At 42.1% G+C, this 14,393-nt stretch overlaps 4 protein-coding genes across 6 annotated transcripts in view; 2 read left to right on the top strand and 2 right to left on the bottom strand.

The window, feature by feature from the left end:
• The first annotated feature begins 2,139 nt into the window (after positions 1-2,139).
• LOC117937233 (endonuclease domain-containing 1 protein-like) lies at positions 2,140-5,073 on the top strand. The gene is made up of 2 exons (XM_034861047.1): positions 2,140-2,499; positions 3,843-5,073. The coding sequence occupies exons 1-2, from the start codon at positions 2,218-2,220 to the stop codon at positions 4,461-4,463; spliced, it is 903 nt and encodes a 300-aa protein (XP_034716938.1). The 5' UTR covers positions 2,140-2,217; the 3' UTR covers positions 4,464-5,073.
• An 859-nt stretch (positions 5,074-5,932) lies between these two features.
• LOC117937208 (DELTA-actitoxin-Afr1a-like) lies at positions 5,933-7,479 on the bottom strand. Its single transcript, XM_034860997.1, has 3 exons — positions 7,208-7,479; positions 6,989-7,109; positions 5,933-6,504 (listed from the first exon to the last, which is right to left on the bottom strand). The coding sequence occupies exons 2-3, from the start codon at positions 7,090-7,092 to the stop codon at positions 6,051-6,053; spliced, it is 558 nt and encodes a 185-aa protein (XP_034716888.1). The 5' UTR covers positions 7,093-7,109; positions 7,208-7,479; the 3' UTR covers positions 5,933-6,050.
• A 643-nt stretch (positions 7,480-8,122) lies between these two features.
• LOC117937209 (DELTA-stichotoxin-Hmg2b-like) lies at positions 8,123-10,808 on the bottom strand. 3 transcript variants are annotated; one of them, XM_034860998.1, is made up of 3 exons: positions 10,691-10,808; positions 10,192-10,336; positions 8,123-8,699 (listed from the first exon to the last, which is right to left on the bottom strand). In XM_034860998.1, the coding sequence occupies exons 2-3, from the start codon at positions 10,293-10,295 to the stop codon at positions 8,270-8,272; spliced, it is 534 nt and encodes a 177-aa protein (XP_034716889.1). In that variant the 5' UTR covers positions 10,296-10,336; positions 10,691-10,808; the 3' UTR covers positions 8,123-8,269. The 3 variants fall into 3 exon arrangements, with proteins under 3 accessions (XP_034716889.1, XP_034716891.1, XP_034716890.1); XM_034861000.1 differs by having other exon boundaries at positions 10,192-10,316; positions 10,691-10,783; XM_034860999.1 differs by having other exon boundaries at positions 10,192-10,354; positions 10,691-10,748.
• The window catches only part of plaub (plasminogen activator, urokinase b), an 11,469-nt gene continuing 7,369 nt past the window's right edge, over positions 10,294-14,393 (top strand). The window contains exons 1-2 of the mRNA XM_034860757.1: positions 10,294-10,306; positions 13,511-13,713. Of these exons, the coding sequence (XP_034716648.1) occupies positions 10,294-10,306; positions 13,511-13,713 (216 nt within the window). The remainder of the gene's footprint in view (positions 10,307-13,510; positions 13,714-14,393) is intronic.

A 14,393-nucleotide genomic window follows, 5' to 3' on the forward strand; every position in this document is an offset into this window, starting at 1 on the left:
TCCCTGAAAAAAGCCCGGTCTCGGGAGACAACACAGGGGTCGTACATGTCAAACAGACACTAGAGGCACAGGCTGTGCACCAAAATACACAGGGGGGGTGTTAGTGACAGTTATGGAGGGGCAAGCGTTTTGTTTGAAATGTGCATGAAACGTCAACAGAAGTGACCATGCAGGAACTCATAGTACGCCTTTTCATGCGACAACTTCAATGACTTTGACTTGCAACAGATCCTTTGTATAGTTTGGTAGTGGTACTTTTACTTAAGTAAATGATCTGAATACTTCTTCCACCACTGCTTGTTAACAGTCATTCCACAGCTACAGGTAGCAACATGCTAACGTCGGGGAAACCTGTTACATTGGTTGCAGTATTGTTAATTCCTTCCCAATTGTGAATCACATTGCTTCAGTTGTGTAGTTTTTGGTTTAGAAGCATTTATTTGTGATTTATAGCGGTAGAAAGTGCTGCTAAACTCCGTTAAGTCAGTCTTCGACTGCAATGATGGACAGGAAGTGAAGCCAGACACTGATTTTTAGTTTTATACCTCTTCCCATGCACGTAATTTATAATCACACTGACACCTATAGTAAAATAATGCTGACATAATTACTGTTTATCATGTTGACGTAATATTGATGATGACGATGACGTCAGGGGGTGTTGACTCTATATGTAGACCTCACCTGGCACAGCTGGCACACCTGGTCTTATAATACATCAGCCTGAAATGTTGACGTGGGTTGACGTCGTCATGTGTATCAGGTGTGATCTAGGATTAAGGATCCCCTTAACAGGATGTATTTCTAGTGCAGCAGACTGTATCTCAGTCATGACCCTGGTTAGTCTTGATCTGATACCTCTGAGTGTTACCTCCTGAAGCGATGGCGCACTGGTCAGGAGCGTTAAAGAATGTCTCCCAAATGGACTTTCAGTGTTTCCCAGAGACTAAAAATACACACTGACTGATGCACGAGACGGCACGCGATGCTTCGACAGCTGCGAGCCGGCCCCTCGACTTTAATCTTGTCTCACTTCTTACGCTTCATCTGCTTGGACAAAACGCTCTCAGAGGAGCGTTGTGCGGAGATGAAGTCATCATCTGTCTGTTGTAAGTGTTATCGGGACCCAGCAGCACTAACACATGGAGAACCCAACGACTTAATGCATCACAGAGGCTTAAAGGGCCCTTGTTTCCGCCAACGCGATTGGTGGATGCTGAGACAGGAGTAAGCATGGACCAGCATCTGTAGCTCTTCTGATGGAAGGAGTCACGGTAGGAACTCCGTCTACTTTTCATTGGTTGTTCCTCTGCTGCCATCTGCTGCTGAGCAGCGGTAATGTTCTCCTGTAACAGACATTCTGCTTAGCAGGGGCGGGGCTTGAAGGGGTGGGGGGGGGGGGGGGGGGGGGGGGGGGGAGATATGATTGCCCCCAATCCATTGGGCTAGAGAGACTTCCCAGCTCTTGTCACATGACCAATTCATGTTTCCATGATGACTATCCAAAATTCTGATACCATGAAACCGGCACTGGAATTGTTATACTTTTTTTAAAGTGGCAGACTGAGCCTTCAGAAAGTGTTTAATATTCAGATATACAATTTGTTTCAAATGAATGTAATGTTCTATTTAGCAGAATTACATTGTGTTGTTATGTCCTATCCAATATTTCCCATATTTCTAAGTTCATTGGCCGTGACCAACTGCCACTTTGCTTGTGTGAAAGCCATGATGTCTCTCTCTCATTGGGGTATAAATCTGTTTTGCTTACCTTATTCATAAAATGTAATATATTGGCTTTAACTGAGCCCACACAGAGTGGCACAAGGTACACTTCTTGCTTTTGGAAACATTGGAACAAATGTCCGAATGTTTCAATCACTTCGATTGTACTATTATTCAATTATTCAATATCACAACATAACTTCTTTGTCTTGTCCGTGTAGTTGTGTTGTAGGCCTACATACTGTTGTAGGCTACTGATATGGAGTTGTGTGTCTCCAATGAAACTGAAAGTAACAAGCAGTCCGTGGCTTTCACTCCTCAAGGAAACACATGACTGAAACTGATGTTGACCGCGTGCTTCTGCTTTCACCACGAGGTCATGTGAAAAGGAGAACGACGTCGCTGACTCAGTCCTCTGTGGAGTTCACCCAGACTCTGTTACTCTGCAGGGCACACCTTTGGTCACCTGACTGCCGGACGTCTGTTGGCACCATGTCGCGTCTCTACGCCCTGGCTGGGGTCCTCGTGGTCTTCGCTGGATGCTGGTGCACGTGTGCAGCCGATGTGGGGGATTTTGCTCCATGCCTGCAGTTCTTCTACAAGTCCTGGCCTCCTAAAGGTCTGGCTGGGACCCCGATCTGCCAGCGTTACTACAACCAGTACCGCTTCGCCACGCTGTACAGCCGGCCCCGCCGCTCTCCCTGGTTCTCGGCCTATCGGTACTCGGCCCCTGCAGGAAGGAGACCCAGCGCGTGCTGGAAGTTTGAGCCCCAGGTGAGGATCATTCAACACTGTGTTGAGTGATTTAGAGATTTGAAACTTTAAACTGCTAGCTTCTCAGTAAAGAATGCAAACGGCGTCTGTTTAGTCTTGATATTTAGATTCTTTATTGTCATTGTGCAGAGAAAAGGTGCAAAGACAACAAAATGCAGTTTGTAGTGTGATATATAAAGTATAGACACTTCAAAATAAATAATATTGCAGTGATATAAGAGCAGAATAACTATGGCTATGTAATATGAACAATGTGTGAACAAATGTACAGATAAGAGCAATGTAGTAACAGTGACATTATACTAGTAGGCTAGTAAGAATAATATCTATATATGCAGTCTATTAGCAGAATATATATTAAGAAAAACAGAACAAATGTGAATTATTCTCTATGAACCATATAGACAGAAATGTTAAGAGTCTACATCAGTCCAAAGAAGATGTTATTAAGCTTGCAGGTTTTGATTGATAAAACTCACTAGTTTTACTTGTTTATTAACATTGTTTTTCACTTTGTCCTAACTGCTATACCATATACATATGTTCAAAAAAGACATCTCTTGAAGAAGAAAAGCATCAGTTATGAAATATTTATTATTATGTAATATGTTACAACAGCAAGTGACTATAAAAGGAGGAAACGAGCTCCAGTGAAAGGAGAACTGTCTCATCTGTGTGTTCATGGTCGGTCTTCTCTCTGAAGAACACTGTGTTGTTGATATATTTAGATTAAAGAAGCCATGATGAATATTAATCTGCTACATGGCCAAAAGTATTTGGACAGCATGTTGTGTGAAAGCAGCATCTTTGAGCCAGTCTTCCAGGTCTGGATGACATTTCGTCCACTTGAATAATAATAATAATAACAATAATAATAATAATAATTTGCTTTATTGTTATGAATGTAACAATATTGCCAAAGCATCATACAAACTACATAAGAACAGTAAGCCCCATACAGTTCATATAACAAGTAATTAAAGCGTGTGTGTGTAAGAACAATTTAAATATATTAAAAAGTTGAAATAAAGTAAATAAAACGGTAAGCGTTTGTGTGTTAAAAAAATTATTAAAAATTAAAAATAAATTAATTAATTAAATGGTAAGCTTCGTGTGTTTGTTAAAAAAATTAATAAAAATAAAAATAAATAAAACAGTAAGCTTTTGTGTTAAAGAAATTACTAAAAATTAAAATAAAATAAATAAATGAAACAATGTGTGTGTGTGTGTGTGTTTGTGTGTGTGTGTGTGTGTGTGTGTTTTAAATAAATCAATGTAAGCAGTAAGCACTTTAAAACCACACTATCTCTTGTCCCCCCCCCCCCCCCCCCTTCAATGAGCAGCTAGCCAACCCAGGATCCGAGGGCAGCATGATCCCCTTCCCCCCGGGCCCTGTGGACCAGAACGTGGTGGACAGCCAGGCGGTGGAGCTAGACTACATCAACTCCACCTATTCCCGAGGCCACATGAACCCCAGCCTCCACCACCAGAGCCACGAGGACCGCTCCGCCACCTTCACCCTCACCAACGTGGTTCCTCAGAAGGCCGGCTCCAACGACGGGCCCTGGGAAGTCCTGGAGTGGACCGTCAACAAAACCCTCGAGGCCTACTGTCTCGGAGAGGCTTACGTGGTCACCGGGGTCATCCCGTACCGGGTCGACGAGCACTGGCTCAAGGACCATCGCGTGGCGGTGCCTGAGTACATGTGGTCCGCCTACTGCTGCCCGGACTACAACAGCAGTCTCCCTGAAGGACTGAAGGAAGCCTTCCCGACCTACGCCGCCGTCGGCCGCAACGACCGCAGCAGCGGCGAGGAGATCGTCCCGGTCAGCCAGACGGCCAAGAAGCAGTTCAGAGGATACGATGTGAGACAAATGTCCCTGGAGTCCCTGGAGACGTACCTGAAGGACCGGTTCAACACGGTGGTCAGTGTCTTCTACGAGGGGTGCTCTGGATCAGACTGATCCTGCGGACACAACTACACACGGATCCCATCTACACCATCATTAGGTCTTTGACCTGTCAATGCTTATTTTTATTTAATTAAGCCTAAGTTAAGACCTTTTCCCATTTGTAACGTAATCATTCTAAATTGCCCAAAGTGGATTTCCTGTCCCGTGTATGTGAATGACAAATAACAGGAAATGGGCCAGGCTGTTGCCTAGCAATGGAATGCCATTGAAAAGGTCTATAAAAATGTTTTAAATGCCGATTACCAACGTGATGTGTTGAATCTGCCATCACTAGGATGTAAGTGTGGTAAGGTTACGGTAATATTGGAATTAAAAGAAACCCAAACGGACGTTCAGTGTGAGCATCCAAACTAATATAAGTACTTTTCTTACATCTCATGGTTGTTGTTGCGTTATATCATACATATATTGTGTTATATATGCATCATCTGCTCTGGCTCTTTCAATGTTTTAGACACAAATATGGTCATAATAATGGTACATGGTGTGAAATTGCAAAAAATTTAAATGTATTAACAATAATTATTAATAATAATTAATTCTTTGACGGAGGACCCCTAAACACCCCATAAAATACGTTTTCCTCAATGTAATGTAATGCATACAATGTATGCATATATACTGTATGTGTATACTATGTGTGTGTGTGTGTATAGTATATGTGTATATATATGTGTGTAAATATGTGTGTGTGTGTGTGTGTGTGTTTGTGTCTGTGTGTGTGTGTGTGTGTGTGTGTTTGTGTCAGCTGATGCCAATTCTAATCCCCCCCCCCGTATTTTCCCCCCCATTATTGATAGACAGTATTACATTATGTGAGAAATGATTTGCCCCAAATTTACACAAAGCGAGCCGATCCACTGTTCCACGTTGATAAGATTATTAAAATGAGAACAAATCAACACGTTTTTTTTTTTTTAAGATCTTAATTGTTTGACAGCACTAGTTCTGGGTACATACAGAGTGTAATTCTGACACACTGCAGGTTTGCAGCCGTGGAAACACCAAACCCCTCCGACCACTAGGTGGTGACGTAGTGCAGTACACGTCGATGAGAAGCAGCTTCTGCTGACTGCTAACAGCACCTGGAGGGATTTTATCTCTACTGATTCGTAGGTAATTCAGAGCAACACCGACCTAATAATATTGGAAATGTATTCATTTTTTAATCTTTATTTCTAACTAAATAATGTCAGTAGTGTTGTGTTTTATATAAAAAATATTTGAAACCACACTTTAATCTCTATTGTATCACATTAATCTTCACAAAGCACTGCTGCTGGTTGACTATGTATAAAATACATAATATATGTGCTTTAAATAAGAGAGATACAGGTAATAAATCACAGGGATGACTCATTTAGACAAACACTTGCTACCTGTTCCACCTGTTGGACCCGACTGGTCTGAAGCTTTGCCAGGACTTGTTTTTATAATGATCACTAAGACACTAAGACAAGTTTTCTCATATCGGACTGGGTTTATTGCATGATGATGGATGGGACAGTGCACAAGAAGATGAACACTACATGCATGGGTGTCGACCCGGATGATTTACTCATCAAATGACTCCCTGGCTCAGTGGGACTGTTGCTGCATCATCGGGGTGAAGAGTTTGTCCCACAGCTCTAGCTTCAACACGGCCTTGCCCATCGGGGACATGGTGGCCTTGAGGTCCAAGGTCTTGCCCTCAAACGTGAGACACGAGCCCCGGGCCTCCTGCCTCACAAAGCCGGTCTGCTCTTTGTTGTAATACATCTCTTTGTACAGAGCCTCGTTGCACTCCTTGTCCACGTTGTAGATTGCCAAGCCCATCCAGTTCTTGTACATGTTGTAGTCGTAGGGCACGGAGAACATGATGGCTAGTCTCTCTTTGGCGCTGTTGCTGCTCCTCTCAAACAGGTCGTAGGTCAGGACCCCCACAGCCCCGCTGGCTTTGGCGCTGGTCTTGCTGAAGTTGCAGAGCTCGGTTTTCAGCGGGCGCACGGTGGGCTGGGGGGGGCTCAGGCAGCTGCCACTTTCAAGGAAAACCCTTTTTATTTAAGAAATAAGAACAGACACTAAACAATGAATCACCACACTTGTGTTGACAAAAGTTAAACCTTATTTTATCCATGCAAAGAAAATAGACATGCAATATATTTTCAACAATACTCTGCTATGCAACAGAGCTGCGCTATATATCATTTATTTTAATCGTGTTTATTGTTATTGTGATGTCAACTTGCCCAATTAGCACAATAAAATAGGCTTTGTCATATCGCAAAAAAGATGAAAGAGAACATCAGTGAAAACTATCATTTTTCTTCTTAGTGTTACTTTGAATTCAGTGTTGAATTTATTCATAAAAGAATGTATTCTTAAGTTATTTTTGTGTTTTAGCAGATCACAGACAGCAGTGGAAATCATTTATCAAAAGTAATACTGTTATCGCTGTATTCAACGAGATTATTGCATGTTTTCCCCATATCGTGCAGGCCTACTTTGCACTTTTATCTTTTAAGTCGTGCACTTACTTGGGTTCCACCAGGCAGTAGTTATTGGTGAGGTTGGTGATCTCAATGGTGACATTTCTACGGCTTTTGAGGTTGGCAGCCAACTCCTCCGCTGATTCACTCATGTTGGTGCTGGTAGAGGCTGCGGCAGAGCACGATCACATTGAATCACATGTGTACTGCTGTTATAATCAAACATCTGTTAGTACACCTCCAAATACAGGAATAAAGCTGGCTTACCTGTCCGGATCACAGGTGTGCTGCTCGCTCGGGTGATGCCAGAGTGGAAACGCTGAGTTCTCTCTTTGGAAGCGTTCTTGTTGGGGAATGTGTGAAACCCCACCCCAAAAACTGTCTCCACCCACAGTACACACCTACTCCCCCTTGCCCTGTCCACATGCAGGCATGCACAGGAAGGCGTGCAGACAGGGTGTAGCCAACAAAAGCACCTTTATGGTGACTTTTTGTTTTTATGTTTTTTTTTGCCAGGCTACAAGCCGGTTTGTTCAGCTTCTCCGTGACAACGCCTCATTGCTCAGTGTCTCCTCATGCACCACACCTTCTCCCACCGGTGCCTTGGGGTCTGCATGGGGAGACAAACATGCAGTACCACTGCATTTTATCTTGCACCGCACCTGGATTCTCATGTTGTCATATCTCACACTATTACCCCTGTTTTGGCTGACACTGTACACAGTTCTGTCAGAGCCTCTACCAGACTGTAGAGCCATTGGAGAACATGTCTGTATATCAGTCACTGGACATTATGGAAGGCTTTGTATTTTGTATTTTTGTGTTTGTGTGTTTTTATTGTTATATGGATACCCCTGAGTCTGAAATAAAGTTTAAATATACAAGCTAACCTAACCAATCAGCATCCGGCAAATAGCTATGGGCAGCTATGGGCGTGGTTTAACTGGACATGATGGTTGAGCAGTCCCCAATGTCCCCATGTCCCCAACCTTTACATCTGCACAGTCTGACTGTGTTCATTGACATATTTTGACTCCAAGGGAAGTCTAATTCATTCATCGATGAAATATAAATGAGATATAAAACCCTTCATTTACTTTAACCCGTTGTTGCTGCCTGCAAACGTTTGCGACCGTGTGGGATGATTCAACTTAAAGACACAAAAAAGCCAACGACAGGAAATCCTTTTCAGTATATTGTTTTTTATTTATTTAAAGCACCCATAAGTGACATGAATGACAGACATTGTATATAGGTTTTCCGGAATATCTGCATCATCTGTGTTCACCGTACTATGTATTCCAGACCAATGCACTCCTAACCAACATCTCATCTGCCCATCTTGTCATACAGTTCCAGTTTGATCATGGCCTTGCCCTCGTTGGACATGCAGGCCCTCACGTCCACCATCTTCCCCTTGAACGTCACCCCGGAGCCGTTGGCCTCCTGGCGCACAAAGTTGGTGAAATCCTTTCCCTTGTACATGTGCTCGTACAGCTTGTTGTCGCATGCTCGGGTGTGCTCGAACGTGCCCACGCCCAGCCAGTTCTTGTAGAAGTTGTAGTCGAACGGCACCGAGAACATGATGGCGACCAGCTCGCTGCAGCTGCGGTTGCGCATGTCGAACATCTCGTAGGTCAGGACGCCGACGGCGCCCGACGCCGTGTTGTCGTCCTTGGTGAAAGAGCACACCTCGGTGATGGTGGTGCGCACGGTCGGCTGGGGGGGGTTGAAGACGAAGCCGCTTTCCATGTGCACCCTGGGGGGGGGGGGGGGGGGTAGAAGAGGGAACATGCACTTATGAGTGGGGGGAGATTTCGAGTCTTTATTCAAGCTGTAATTTCATTTAAGAGTCCCTATAATCCTTTTTTAAATTATTTTTTTAGGATTTTCCCGCTTTAAAGTGTATTATATAGTTTTTTGTGTATGTAATTGATGTAATAGAAGTATAGAAAAAACAAATTTCACTCCAAATTGATCCTTTTCTCCCACAACAGTTTTTCTCGGCTGCCTGAACACATCTTTCTGCAGCATGATAGGCAGTATGAGAAATATTTAGTATTTTTTTGAACATCAAAGCATCTAAAACTAATTGAGTAGACCCCCCAAGAGTACAAATATGATGCTGAAAGGAGCATAATAGGGGCTCTTTAATTAATCGCATGATTGTCTATAGTTATCTTATGGGTATTGCAACTGAGTTGCACATTTGTTATCTCTTTAAGTTTTTTATTGACATTGAGGTTGGTTCCTGCTATCCTTGTTACAGCTGCATCACCTCCCGATTTCCCAAATTTAACAATGCGTTACTTTTGACAGCCCTCAATATTAGATATAAATTGTGCTATCAAATGTGCAAATGCTCCATTACAAGTAAACGTCCTTCATTAAAGTCCTACTACACTAAAAGTCAGAAGTGACAAATGTGCTTTAAGTATTGAGTAATATTTCTTTCATGTAGTTTTTTATCCAGTTGTTCCCAACATAGGGGTCGAGCCCCTCCAAAGGGTCTCCAGATGATCCAGGTGATATGAAATGACTAATGATAGAGGAAAATAGAAAAAGAAGCTTCTGCTGCACAAATCTCTCTTCATTTTGGGGATTTTGCTCTCCTGTCTTTATTGGTTCACTCCCAAAAGATGAAATCATTTCATCATCCATCAAAGCAGCTTTGAATAGAATAGAAAGCTTTAATTTTCATTATATTCAGTACCTGTGCAACGAGGTTGAAGCAACCGCTTTACAGTGTCAACACAAAATATAAAGATTTAATTAATAATATGTATAAAGTGTAAGTAGTGCAGAAGAAGAAGAAAAAAGAGAGGGGGGGACGTGGTGCACGGTTCCTGAGAGCAACTATACACACATAGTGAGAAAGTTGTATACACATTATGCAAATAATATAGTTATTGGTGTATCAAAAGTCCTGAGTATTACATATTGCACAGTAATGACATGGTTAAGTATTAAATAATAAATAAATATTGCACTGTAATGAAATTGCACAGCATTCCAGTGTCCTTTAGTATAGTAGTACATAGTACATAGTATAGTATAGTACTCTGCCTTTTCACTCAGAGGACACACGGTCTCACACTCTGTCTCACACTCTGTCTCATACTTAGTCTCACACTCTGTCTCACACTCTGTCTCACACTCGGTCTCACACTCTGTCTCATACTTAGTCTCACACTCTGTCTCACACTCGGTCTCACACTCGGTCTCACACTCTGTCTCACAGCGAGTCTTACTTTGGGTTGACGAGGCAGTAGACGGAGCTGATGTTGGTGATCTCTATGGTGCAGTTGCGGTTGGTGGGGATGGTGACGGAGTGGGCCTCTGCAGTCGCGGGCATGGTGCTGGCAGGTGGAGGTGGCAGGTGTCTTAATGACAGACCTCCAGAAAGAAACACAGCTGTGAACAACGGCCGCTGAATATCAAATCAGGTGCAATGATTTGTTTGGACCTGTTTTCTTTTACTTTCTGAAATTCTCTATTGGGAATGACGTTTTCCGGGGGTACCAACAACATATTAGTACAATACTAACGTATTTAAACCGACTAACAGGCGTGCAATCAATCATTTTAAACACACTTCATGACACGAAAATGAAGTACGATGCCTCCAGGGCACCAACATTACACCACATGCACATTTCATGTCATCTCGACACATAAGGTGTCTCTCCTCAGCAGGATTACAGAGGGTCTAGAATATATACAGAATTATGTCAAAGTAAATGTACTCACTTTTCTTTATGTCACACACACAGGATGGCAGCGAGTCCTCTGACAACAGGTCGGAGTTTGGGTTGGAGACAAGTCCGGAGTCCCGCCCCCCCAGGTGCAGTCACACCTCACACACACACTAAGGGTGTGTCTGCGCTCTCAGGCCATGTCAGTTATGTGTATGTGGTAGTTTCAACTTTTCAGTGTGTGTGTGGCGTTTTATTCCTATGTTGATTCAAGAGTGCATTCTTTCAATGGGAGAGCTTTTTTCACTGATTTTACATTCAGATCAGATGTTGTAACAATTTCCCTCAAAACTTCTCAATCTGAATGTAAAATCAACGAGAACGGCTCTCAGATTTAAATAATGCACTCTTGAAGAAGTGTGTGTGTGTGTGTGTGTGTGTGTGTATGTGTGTGTGTGTGTGCATTTAACACACACAGACCACTGCAGCCACAACATTGACAATAGCTGCAAAGAAGACATTTGAGGACGTCATCTTGACCATTTTTTTGACATTTTAGAGACCAGAAAATAATCTACAGATTAATCAACAATGAAAATAACCGTCAGTGGCAGCCTTCCTCTCATGGGAGTTTAACTTACTATTGATCACTTTGGCACAAGATGGAAAAGTCCTTGTCACACAGGCGTACGCTGGGTGAGCCCTTAGTGACTGTTGCGGGGGAAAAAACCTGAATATCTGGAAAGATTTAAAAAGTAAAGAGTAGGAGCCACACCTCATCGACCAGACACTCGATCATCTGGCAACGGTGACTCATTTTAGATTAAGCCTCTCGAACTGGTTCATATAAAAGACCACATCTAGTCAGCGGTTAGGCGGTGGTTTGAAATTAGTTCCCTAAATGTTGTGTTGTCTTAACACAAAAGGAGTTGAACTAGTACCTGCAGCAACAGACGTCTCAGTGTCTTTCCCTGCTTCATGTTGGAGGAACCTGTTCCAGCGTGCACTGATAGATAGTATTAGAGTATTAGAGCAAATCCCCATTAATTTATTTATTTAATTTACCTTTAATTTACCAGGAATATTCCCATTGAGTTTTACAATCTGTAAGAGAGAGGTGTAGTGGAGGTGTAGTTCTTTTAAATCAAGGCTGAAGACCTTTCTTTTTGATGTTTCTTTTCTCTAAATGGTTGCTATGTTTAATTTCTTATACTGCACTGTAACTTTTATTCTTTTGTTTAATCTGTTTTTATATTTTAACAGTTTTTAACTGATTTTGTGCACTTTGAATTGCCCTGTTGCTGAATTGTGCTCTACACATAAAGCTGCCCTGCCGTGCCTTAGTTGAGGTCTGTGGAGGACTCCCAACAATCCCTGGAGGATTATTGGATATTAGATTCAATATGGAAGTCAATTTGGAAGCTCTCGGCTGCATGAAATGAAAGTAGGAAGACCAGACATAAAGTTCAGCTTCTGGCTCCTTCAGGGTTAACGTGTCCCAAACCACTTTGTGGACATGTTTAATCAACGTGCACAAAACATCCTGCAGGATAATAGTCATCATCTGTTACGCGTCTTTCATCTTTACCACATTAGCTCCATCTCGTGGTCAAATCCAAACAGCCAGGGAAGCAACGACAGACATTAATATGCTGTCTTTTAGGTCAAAACATGGAGCTTTATTCATGGCAACAATAACTCGTCTTAGTCTGTTTTTTTAATAAACTGTGTTGGGACACACATTAAAATGCAGCTGACACTGAGAACTCTTTGTCTCCATTTTAAAGGCATTTATTAATAAAGTAATTTCTAGCATTGACTCAGTTTTATGATGCAGTATAATAACCTAGGGACCTGTAGTGTGAAAGCATTCTTCTTCTTCTTCTAAATATACTGTATGTGGTGAAAAACAGGACAAATGTGGATTTCAGGACACAAAAGTGCCGCTAGGAGACACTATTAAACTTCACAAAACGTTTTCTAGTATTTTTTATTGGAAAGCTGAAGAGCTTTGGACCGGGAAGCATTTTGGGAAAAGATGAATCACATGTCAGACACATCTTTGTTTTTTGGGCTTTTCTGCCTTGATTTGATAAGACAGCTAGGTGAGACAGGGGAAGACATGCAGGAAATCATCACAGGTCGCATTTGGAGCCTGGACCTCTGCGTCGAGACATAAACCTCAAAGTAAATGTGCGCCCGCTCTACCACTGAACCAACCCGGCCACTCAGACACATCTTTATCTGAGTCTAGTTTTGTGGTGGGAGGTGACCTACATTTACATTTAACAGGTTTCTACTGATACAAAGCTTAACGCTTATCAGTGAAGTATCCCTTTAAGTACAAATGTTGAGGTACTTATACTTTACTTGAGTCTTTTCTTTTTATGCCCCTTTCTACTTCTACTCTGCTACATTTCAGAGAGTAATATTGAACCTTTAACTTCACTACATTCATCTGACGGCTTTAGTTACTTTACACATTAAGATGTTCGAACACAACACATGAAGTTTATAACATACAATATTTAATTATAGTTTAAACTCATAGACTGCATATTTATTAATATAATAATACTAATTAATATTTACAGTCTATGATTAAACTACCCAACCATATAATTGCCTACAAGTCCAGCTGAACTGTCTTTTCCAGTTGCTAAAATGTGAGGATTTTTCTGAGTACTTTTAATTTTAATACTTTAAGTACATTTTCCTGATACTACTTACATACTTTTACTTAAGTACCAATGAAAGACCATCTATTAAAATACCTCCAAACCAACGGCAACATGTTGACATGATGATGCCAGAGGTGCTGCCCCATGCTGAGCTGATCAGCTGTTACATATCTCCTCTAAATGTGTTAAATCAGCGTTTCCTGTGTCCTGCCTGTATCTGCTGATCTCTGGCTGCCTGCTGAGCCCAGTGGGGACGGCGGCCCGAGCACCAGAGGGCGCCCTCACCTCTGTAGTCGATGCGTCCGTCTCCATCGGAGTCCACAGCCTGGACCAGGGCCTCCGCCTCCTCCTCGGAGAGGGGGGCGGACGGGGGGGCAGCCGGGACTGTAGACAGGATGTACCTGGGATCAGATAGAAGGAGGAACCATCACTGGTGGAATGGAACTCACTACATTTACTCTAGTACTGTAATTACATGTTGAGGTACTTGTACTTTATTACATACATACATTGAGTCTTTCCTTTAAATACCACTTTCTACTTCTACTCCGCTACATCTCAGAGACTAATATTCTACTTTTTACTTCACTACATTCATCTGACAGCTTTAGTTACTAGTTACTTTACTCATTAAGATTTTTTTAATACAAAAAATACGTTCATAAAATAAAATCTGTTGTTTCATTATAAATTAAACTACCCAACAATACGTAGGGTTTGATTTTGACCCATTTTTTAAGTTTTCAACCCTATTTTTGAACACTTTTAACGCTCTTTTTGCGTTGCGAGGAAGGTCTGGCAATGCGAGACTAATTACTAAATGATGTCATTATCCTGCAGGATGCCTTGTATGGGTATATTATTATTATTATTATTATTATTAAATTATTAAACAGCTGCATGTCTAATCAGACACCACATGCCAACATACCAGGGTTACACATATTCCTTCTGGGTATTACTGAAGTCCATCAACAGCTCTTAGTCATCCACCTCAGCCCCGCAAGCAGCTATTTCCTCACACCAAATAAAGTGGGCCAGCCTGTAGGAGCCAATCCAGACTCGCCCCCCCCCCCC

This window comes from Etheostoma cragini, chromosome 21 (genome assembly GCF_013103735.1).
Source record: "Etheostoma cragini isolate CJK2018 chromosome 21, CSU_Ecrag_1.0, whole genome shotgun sequence".
Lineage (NCBI taxonomy): Eukaryota > Metazoa > Chordata > Actinopteri > Perciformes > Percidae > Etheostoma > Etheostoma cragini.

What these genes read in the sequence shown, in the direction of transcription:
- LOC117937233 (XM_034861047.1), top strand. Translation starts at nt 2,218, where the DNA reads ATGTCGCGTCTCTACGCCCTGGCTGGGGTCCTCGTGGTCTTCGCTGGA. An exon ending in GCTGGAAGTTTGAGCCCCAG is followed by an intron (nt 2,500 to 3,842) that starts GTGAGGATCATT and finishes TTCAATGAGCAG; the next exon opens with CTAGCCAACCCAGGATCCGA.
- LOC117937208 (XM_034860997.1), bottom strand. Translation starts at nt 7,092, where the DNA reads ATGAGTGAATCAGCGGAGGAGTTGGCTGCCAACCTCAAAAGCCGTAGA. An exon ending in TACTGCCTGGTGGAACCCAA is followed by an intron (nt 6,505 to 6,988) that starts GTAAGTGCACGA and finishes TTAAATAAAAAG; the next exon opens with GGTTTTCCTTGAAAGTGGCA.
- LOC117937209 (XM_034860998.1), bottom strand. Translation starts at nt 10,295, where the DNA reads ATGCCCGCGACTGCAGAGGCCCACTCCGTCACCATCCCCACCAACCGC. An exon ending in TACTGCCTCGTCAACCCAAA is followed by an intron (nt 8,700 to 10,191) that starts GTAAGACTCGCT and finishes CCCCCCCCCCAG; the next exon opens with GGTGCACATGGAAAGCGGCT.